This window comes from Opisthorchis viverrini (assembly GCF_000715545.1).
Source record: "Opisthorchis viverrini unplaced genomic scaffold opera_v5_442, whole genome shotgun sequence".
Lineage (NCBI taxonomy): Eukaryota > Metazoa > Platyhelminthes > Trematoda > Opisthorchiida > Opisthorchiidae > Opisthorchis > Opisthorchis viverrini.
In genome coordinates, this window is record NW_008752102.1 from 220,216 (window position 1) to 229,770 (window position 9,555).

Consider the following 9,555-nt stretch of genomic DNA (forward strand, 5'->3'; position numbering starts at 1 on the left):
TCCGACGTTGAGAAGATCTGAACGTTTGAGGTTCCTACCTATTAGAGACTATAAACACCCGCACGCTCATTCAACGTGTGGTGGATGTGGTGAACATTGACTCTATTCTATTCATTCTGTTTAGTGTATTTTTATATGCCTTTGTTTTACGATGCGATATATAGTACGCCCGCGATATACGCGAATATACGATATTCATTCGTCCATATTCGGACTTCTATACTACGCGTACATTCGGTAGTTACGATACCTACCACTATTCTAATTATCACAAAGATTCTGTTTTTTGTTAAGCTACTGAGCGAACCATTGTAATTTGATAGTGATCTGGCGACGTAGGGGAATCGTCATCTATAACGTATGTTGGCGGAGTGGTGTGGATTCTGCATACCAATCGAAGTCAGTACTGCGTTTGACACAATATCATTCAGGGAAGAAAAACGAATTTCAGGTGTTGGTGGTTGTCGCTAGATCCTCTTCTTGAAACGTTCGAGACGCAACTAAAGAATGAGTCAACGGAATAAAACATTGACGTCAACCCATATAGCTTGCCAAGAATTGGGTGACGGGAAATTCCAGGAAATTGGTTTCAAGTAAACCCCAAAACAAAGCTGCATTCGGACATTTTCCAACGGGTCGAGACACACTGCAGCACAACAGAATCCAAGATCAAAGAAGAAAAGTGTCTATACATAGTGTTTCAGAAAAATGGGTACCCGAGGAATTTCACCTTGAGGAAACTCAAGAAACCAAATACGATCGATGCAACAGGACACAATGCAAACAAACGAGTCACACTCCCGTACATCAAGAGCATTGCTGAAATGACGGCAAGGCTCTTACGGCAGCACAAAATAATGGCCGCTTACAAGCCTGCGAATACTCTACGAAAGACACCATCAAGACCAAAAGGGAAATTAGATCCAATGACGAAGAACAATGTCATATACACGATCCAATGCAAGGACTGCGACAAACGGTATGTAGGACAAACAGGAAGGAAGCTCTCCACCAGAATATATGAACACAAAGCTCACCATTAAAAGACGCCATCAATTTTCCCTCATCTCCGCACACAAGGATAAGGAAGGACACAAGTTTGATTGGAGCGGCGTTCGCATATTGGCTCAAGCAAGAATAAAAAGAACGCGAATTTACGGAAGCGCGGTACTCTACCGAAGAAGCCATCAGCATATCGAAATCGATCCCATTAACAGCCACTAAGAGCGAGAGAACGCCAGAACCACAGAACTTAGAGCGGCAAAAGTAACCAGACGAGGAACTCATAAGAGAAGCAGGAAAGCATCAATCAAACGGACACCTCAATTGGACTGGAGGAGGCCTCCAACCGAAACATAAAATCAACCGGCAGACGCTAACCGGGACACTAACCGCCACGGTGGAGGAAATACGGCGGTACAAGCAACCAATCAAACTCGAGAACGTCAGACCATGAGACAATGCGAACCAAGGCCAGAGAGAACAAGCTACTAAAGATAGGCGTTGGGATAACCAATCAGCACAAAAGAACACAGACCATAGCGCAACAAAGATTACAGATGGACCAATATGTTCATCGAACTCTCTACACTTCAAGTAGCCAATCACGTCAAAGATAACAGATAGCCTGCGAATGCTATATAAGCGCATGCAGGCAAGGAAGAAGTGCCCATCCAACTGCGCACTACGATGTTTCCTCGTGTGGTGACGAAACGTTTGCAAGCCAATTGCCAAGCTGGGTGAACAGATCAACAGCCACCTGATCAACAATCAATGGTGCTATAGTCTGGGTTGACAGCCTTTGGTACACCTTAACGACTCCAATTTGTTCACCATTTGGTCTTGCATCGAATATAGGTCGGGTCATTGTACGCAGTTCTTCACAAACCGTCTGTGTTATCGTGATTCATCCTAGAGGCTCAACACTGCTGTTTTCGGCAGACTGCCGTTAAAAAGGACTTCAGCCTATACTAGACATGTAAAGCAAGATGAATTAGTACATTCCCTGTCTTATTCAAATTACGATGTTTTCTCACAGGATGCAATGGATTTTCATATTGGGCGTCGTAGTTCTGAGAAGTTCAGTCCAGGTAAATTCGCCGTTTTTTGCATTCTCGACGTTTCCAAATAGACTTCTCGAAGGATCCTTCAAAGGAATCAGTCGATCCGAAGATTGTTTGCCCACTCCATTTATTTTCTCCATATCCGGGCTAATGAGCTTCTAACTCTGCGTACAAGCAGGACCACTCACCAATTCAAACACGATTGTCGGGGACACCATTTTATCAGGTACCAGGTATCTTCACCTAGTAACGAACATCTTAACGGGTGAAAGTTCAAAATGGTCCATATATTTGCATAGGAGCATGATGTTGTCTGTGCACGAAAAATCCAAGGTTTACAGGAATCGAGCTAAGTTGAACGGTTCCTCCCGTCATCTAAAGAAAGCCGATCGTCAAGCAAGTCAAGTCAGTGTTTTATAAGGCATGAAGTTGGGAGCTTTACATCACAAGTGTTTAGTCTTTTGGCTCCAGTTTGTTCACAAACGATTATGTACATACTTCATATCATATTAAGCATTGTCGATCGGTTCTCTAGTTTGCTGAAAGGAAAAGCAGTGCTATCTTTGAAAAGCACCCTTTCGAAAAATTTAAGTTACGCATTATACTATTGACATCATCCTCTCCGAGGGATGCATACAGCCATTTCACTGACTGTTGATAGTGATGCACATTTTCTGTTGATTGGTGGGAAGGTGAAATTACTCGCATTGTGAACCTGAAGAAGTGGAACCGTTATGGCTTTGATAATGTCGATGAGGTCAGTAAAAATTCGTTGTAAGGTGGTTATCACTACAGAATTCACGTATTACTGAAAATGTGTACTGTGTGGTAGCTCTTTCCCCGATAAGAACCACTAAGGGAGACTGATCGAAATGTCTACACTCTGAAAGATCTTTTCTGTAACGAACGAATCGCCTTGAGTCAGTTGGTAAGTTCCTGGAGTCCGGTAGTCTTTTAAAATTTAAGGGTAGATTGAACTGGGGCACACTCGCAATGCGAAATAACTTGGAATACTACTGGTGGGAGGTTGCCAGGTTTTGTGAAAAAACGTTCAGCAAAGCAAGGTCGTGCGCCTGCCTCAATTTTTTCATTAGGCTTCTGTTCAGATGTAACGCGGTACTTATAAGTTTGCTAAATCTCCTCAATAGCCCATGAAGAGTTTGCCCTTCTTAGAGCTCCTCAGGTAGACAAAGTTTCTGAATCTCCGTGAATCATGTGATCCGCTTGAACCCAAACAGCATGAAATTCGACAGACACACTCGTTTGAATACCAATTTGGTTTCAACGAGGGACTCACCTGAATCCCAGCTGAATCTTTCAGTATGTTCTTCTTCAGCTAAACGGGCTGCACGGGACGGCCTACTGTTTCGGTTGGTATGGCATTCGAGAATTCTATTTTATTTTATTGAATGAAGCTACTCACCAATGGTCAGTTTGGTGCTCGAATTGTGATGGTCAGCTATCTTATCTCATTCTTTGTCTGATCTCGTCTGCGATTCTCAGATTCTCCATAGCATGAATAACATTCTTCAGGCCAAATCGTTAAATAATATTCTTCTCGACATGTGGAACTTGGCATATTGGTCGACCGTTGTTCTCCATAGTCCAGAGTACATATTTTATGTAATGAAATGGAGTTCCTAGCGATCCCCGACGTATAATTAGCGAAACGGAATGGATTTTGATGGTCGCTGTGAACGGCTGATGTACCCGCGATTGTGGTAAGCAGAACATCCTAAAGGGATAGACTGTTCACTCTCGTGAAGGAGAACGTACCTTTCACGTAGTTGTCATATACATAATGTTACTAGAAAGTCCAAATGGACGGAAATGTTTATGATAAGAAGGCTTTGTATAGGATCCGCAGACAGCAAACCACCGACTCATCGAGCAGACATAGTCCCAAAAATCTGGATAAACTTAAGTAGAATTGTCGGCACCTTTGCATGAGCTCACGTCGACATTACCACCCTATTTGACTTGTAGCATAAACAAGAAAGTTGACAATCGATCTAACAGTTACTAGACCATCCTGTAGAAAGCTGAGTAGGATGTGCCCGTGATCAAATTTATCGGAAATTACTACAGCTCTCTAATACTGCAAGCCTTCAATTGCACTTAGGGGAAAACAATCCACTCTACGATCATCTGTGCGTTTATTCAGATGCCAGGTCAAGTTTCATGGTTTCCGAAACCATGTTTTGGGGATTGCACGGCCCGAATTTCAGAATAATCCCCAATACTTTTGAGGCTTCGTGTCTCACTCATCTATCCAACATGCATGTTTGCATACGTAAAACAAAGATGTCCTCTCAGAGTGAGAAGTTTATTTTTCAAAAAAATGTGAACGATTGTACTAGACTTTCTACCTCTGAGCAGAAATCAGCTATTCCAACACTATGCGGATATATACGGATAAGAGATACTATGCAAAACAACGCGTACATACAAGACCACCCAAAAGAATCGGAAAATAGCACATCTTGCTATTGTCTTCGAACGCAATACCAGCATGAACTATCCGTAGCTGTTTGCGCTTAGGTGCTGACTCTGTCTGTCCTGAAATCATAGAACTCGCTTCCCGGTATTCATTAACATGCTGCTTCATAACAGACTCAATTTACAACTACTACTAAGGTAGTAAGGAATGAAATATTAATCACTCGAAACGCGCATGACTGACGGCTGACGATGGAACACGCTCATCCCGTCCTTGAACTCAACGAGTGTAAGTTACACGCTGCGTATATATCAATTGTAAGGTGACGCGGAGAGCGGATTACGGTAACTAATGAAGACTAACCGGCGTTTCGTTCTTGCAGTGGGCCAAAATAAATGTGTGGTCACTGAAAGCATAAAATAGATAATAGTGAAGTTTTTTTGCCGAATCCACATGATAAATATTCGCTATAGGAAACCACTTAGTTATGACTTACGCCCGTGTATGATTTCACAATCAACACATAACAGAGGTTCACAACCAACGTCATTATCATCATCGACTTTATCACGACTGCTATCTTTAGCAGACTTCCCAGACAGTTATGTCTCCGTTTGCTAACTAGTAGATTATACTATGGGCGACTAATCAAACTATGGAAGCGACTACCTCCCAAAGACCGAAAAACGGAGTAAAGTAAAGCCCGATCAGTCCGACGGACACCGCGACAAACTGTCGACCGGATCTCATGTTCCCAAGAACACTACCCATTCCGAAGATTACATAAGTGCATCATTGCGCAAAGGCTTGGGAGCCCAGGCATGGCTATTTATCTCACTTCTTTTTCTTGAATTCCTAAGTGAATTCATTGGCAGATGGACAAAACAGGGTCACTTCAGTCTTGAGGGATCAGTGTTTCTGGTATACCTTACGATCCATTCCGGCCCGTTGTGACGGAAACTACACGGAAACTACACTACCTACGATACTGATTAACATTCCTATTGAAGAAACTACTTTAGCTCGCACATTTCTCTCATTTTCATTTCTGACAGGTTCCGGAAGGAAGCCCTCCCAAATATGCTCTCATGACCAATTAGAGGTTCACTTTCCTCAACCTGTACTGCAAAACCCACGACACGAACCACCATCTGTTCCACTTGGACGAGATCCTCAATTAACCCCTGGCTATGTTTCACATCCACACTTCTGGGTACCGCACAAAGTTTAAGGCTAAATTTGTCCGACTGAACTTGGACGAGTGCTCCCTGGGGAAGGTCTCCACGTATGAACAGTTCGACACGGTGCCGAAAGATTATCTAATGCAATTATTTGCTCTCTTGCAGCAATCTCGGTGAAAAAATTAAGTTTAAAGGAAGTGAGAATGAGCGACATCAAGTCCATTGGGGTGATGTTATCACGGATGACCTGTCACCCGAAATGTAGTACCATCCAGAAGGGGAAGGAAAACAAATCCTTTGAGGAGAGTTGTGCTTCGCAAACGAGGTAATGTTGTCCAGACTTCTGACACGACTGTCTGATTAGGAAGCGTACTCTTCTTTTCCTATGCTGCGAATGGGAATTTCGACAGTTTAGTTAACTGTCGATTGTGTATTAGTTGGCTCATCCAATACAACAAATCTGTTGGTTTTTGGACCACCTGGCAATTTTGCTGGTAAATTACGAGCTTCTATTTTATTAGATGACACAGCTGTCACGTGAACATTAAGGTGATCAATCACTAAGCTCTCTTCTTTCATGCGCACTTCACGCAGATGTGGTGACAGCTTGGTCTGAAACATTTCGGTATGCGATTCTCCCCCCATAAGTTCGCGTTAACGGAACTTGACCTGGATTCGTGCCTAGCAATGAAAACGATGTTCGCAGAATGGTTGTTCCAGTTTAAAATAACAGACACAGAATATATGGTTCCTGAAGACGACCAGAGCAGGACAGGCCAACGAAATGAACAAATAGATCTTAGAGCACGATCAGATAAGCGGGAGCGTGGACGCGATACAAACCGCCTAAGATTGAGAAACCCGCGTACGTTTGCTCCATTTTCTAATGGCTACCACCCGACATTGGATTCCTGAGGATGTAAAGATAACCACAGGATTAATGGAGCACCACCATGTTATTTATTACCGCGCTTGTTGGTATCACCAGGTGATGCTTTTATGGTAGTGTACCGAGGGAGGTGTAGTAAAGCATTAGAAGTTGAAGGAGAGGATGGATGACACTGGTACCTCAATGACAGACAGGTGACTGATGTTGGTGTCCATTATTATCAAATATTGTTTAGACTGACTGATGGCTTTCAACAGGGCTCTGCACGTCCACCCACCGACCTTTTTCTGTCGGACTTACAGCGGCATCATAGTTGGCTCTCCGCAAGCCGCCCGTGGCTTCCTAGTATGTGAAGGCGTCCAGCCGTTTGACCAATGTTATCCGGTAAACCAGATTCGGACGGTAAATTTCCAGCTCATATTGGTCCCTTCTATCAGAAATAAGCCTAACGAATGAAGTGTTGGACGGTTAAGAAATGGTATCTACTGAAGACCAGTCTTCCGGTAGTGAGTGTATTTTGAATTCACTCCAATGATCAGAAACCAGAACAACTGCCATCCGATCAACCACCAGTAACCAAAGGCGCTTTTTGATTTCTTCGAAGCAATGATAAATTGCAGCCCTCCTGTTATCACGAGTGGTTTGCTCATGGATACTGTGTACTACAAAGGCTGTAGGTTGTTTGATTAAAAGCCTTCCCGATAATGTCTCTATCACTTTTTCAGCTAATAACAAGTCTTTCCATACAGAATTTACATGTTGGTTAGGGAAACATCTCATTCTAGGTCCTACACCCACAATTTGTCGAAATTGAAAAGTGGACCGTTACTCATCACCGCATTTCTGTTTACGTTGAAGCTTTTGACCAGGAAATTATTTGCGCCCAACCGGAATTTACCACATAACGACTCGTCAACTCCGACCAATGTGGCTGCGTAGCTATCCACCACTCACATTAAATATTTCGGTTTTCCGGTTCCCTTCTCAAGGTAGAAAACTCAACCATATGAAGATTCGTATTTGGTTTGAAATGAACTGTATGTTTTAATGAACAAGTAATCTCGCCGAATTTAGTCATCCATCGGAGAATGCCGGGTATTTCACACTTCCCGCTTCTGGTACTTCTGATGGCGGCTCATGGAACATTGCCCCAAGCCTAAAAATGTTGACCGCTACAAAGTACTGTTTGCTTTTAGTTGACTGAAGATTTGTGCGAATCCACACAGACGACCTGCATTCAGGTCAGCATATACTATACAGAATAAGATAGTCACAAACGATCCACTCAACTAAGGGTCCAGCTACTATTAATCTGGTAGGTGACCCGATTGCTCAGTTAGACAGCCAAATGAATCCTGAAGCATATTTGTGCAGTCTAATCAGCAGCAGTGTTCATCGCACAGAAAACAGCAGACTTCTTCAGTGAGCCCTGGTAATTCTCAGTAGGCAACACAAGCGCTCACATCAAGTTACGTGGTGGTTACCAATTTTAATTTGCTTGCAAACCCAGATCAACCTCATGGCAAACAGCTACAGCTGGAAATCATCAATAATAATTGTCGGTCCGTCTGAGTACCTATGCCATCACACAGGCACAAATATTGATTCGTATCCAACAAAACCCCATAGACTGGCTCTGGGCCAACCAATCTATCACCTTCCTTAGCTCAACAGCACTGAACCAGGCCAGAGCAAAGGCTGTTGAGGGCGACTCGCAAAAGGATGACGGCCAATTAGAAGGAAAAGTGCATTATGAAAAGAACCATTACCCAAAGCTAGCGAGCTCATCTGGCCAAGCTTCCAACGATGTAAAGTGGATATTCGATATCGTCATGATCAACAGTTCATCGATGACAGAACAGTAATCCTAGCGACCAATGGTTGAGACGGCTCAAATGGTGAATACCGAAACTGCTGTATTAAGGAGCGTCGGGAGAAAGAGAAAAGCCCCACAGATAGAGGACCTTTTGCGACAGTTAACCATCGCCTCCTTATGGCGTCCTTTACCAAACCTGGGATTTGCTGGGTGAACTGGAATGTAATATGGAACCAGTTTCCCGTCCGAAGCAAAAGAACGCATAATTTAACTCTTCAAGCTTCACAAAGTATGAAAACCTGGACGACTTTCATCCCACACTTCTCAAAGGTGGCGAAAATAATCACACCTATTACGAACTGCGTGGGGCTAGCAAAGAGTGCCAATGTCTCCGCTGTAATTTGAGTATTCCAAAGATTGTGCGTGAACCCCATAAAGTCCTTCATGGTATCACTCGGTGGACGCAGCATCCACAGTGACCTTTAACATCACACTACGTAACCGACATCCGTAACAACCAAGCTGGTATTCACCTTGTGTCGAAAAGAATCATCGTCACTGACAGCTGTAGGAACTGCGTACTTGACGTACAGTAGTTGTAGCTGCCGCAGTTTCGTTCACTGATTATTTCGGAGGTGGGGTAGACAGTTGCGGATTGGAGACGGGAGCTGATAAATTCGTGCGTGAATACAGCACAGCCAAGGGGAACTTTAGGAAGGGGGCTATGCATTGAAAGCAATAGCTTGGATGCATGAGCGCCATTGAGGGCGCGATTGGGTCATGTCTGACAATGTCTTCAACCACTGATATGGTCCGCCACGAGGTCCTCATCCAGGAAGACGGCAATGGTAATGGTTTTTACACCTCGCTGCCAAGTCAGTGTCTGACTGCCTATGGCTCGTTTCCACCCTTCACGTGGTTGTGCGAAAAGAACCCGTCGAGGAAGTCGGTCGACTGGCATACGCAGCACGTGACAAACCCTGAACAACCGATGCAGTGTGATCAGTTCATCTATCGAAGGTGAGTTATTTCTTCCGAATACAATTTGACGTTCTTCAGCATTGCCAAACCGGTGTTCCCACCAGATTCGGACAACACTCCGAAGACATCGATGCCCTAACAGTGACGACGTCGGCACGCAACGGCCAGGTTTCTGATCCGTATAG

The 9,555-nt window shown here is 43.8% G+C and overlaps 1 protein-coding gene across 1 annotated transcript; it reads left to right on the forward strand.

Annotated features, from left to right (window-relative positions):
- Nucleotides 1-2,044: 2,044 nt before the first annotated feature.
- T265_11078 (hypothetical protein) lies at nucleotides 2,045-8,438 on the forward strand (the record flags this gene model as incomplete). Its single annotated transcript, XM_009177631.1, has 2 exons — nucleotides 2,045-2,090; nucleotides 8,248-8,438. 2 exons carry the CDS (start codon nucleotides 2,045-2,047, stop codon nucleotides 8,436-8,438), a joined length of 237 nt encoding a protein of 78 aa, XP_009175895.1.
- Between the last annotated feature and the right edge of the window lie 1,117 nt (nucleotides 8,439-9,555).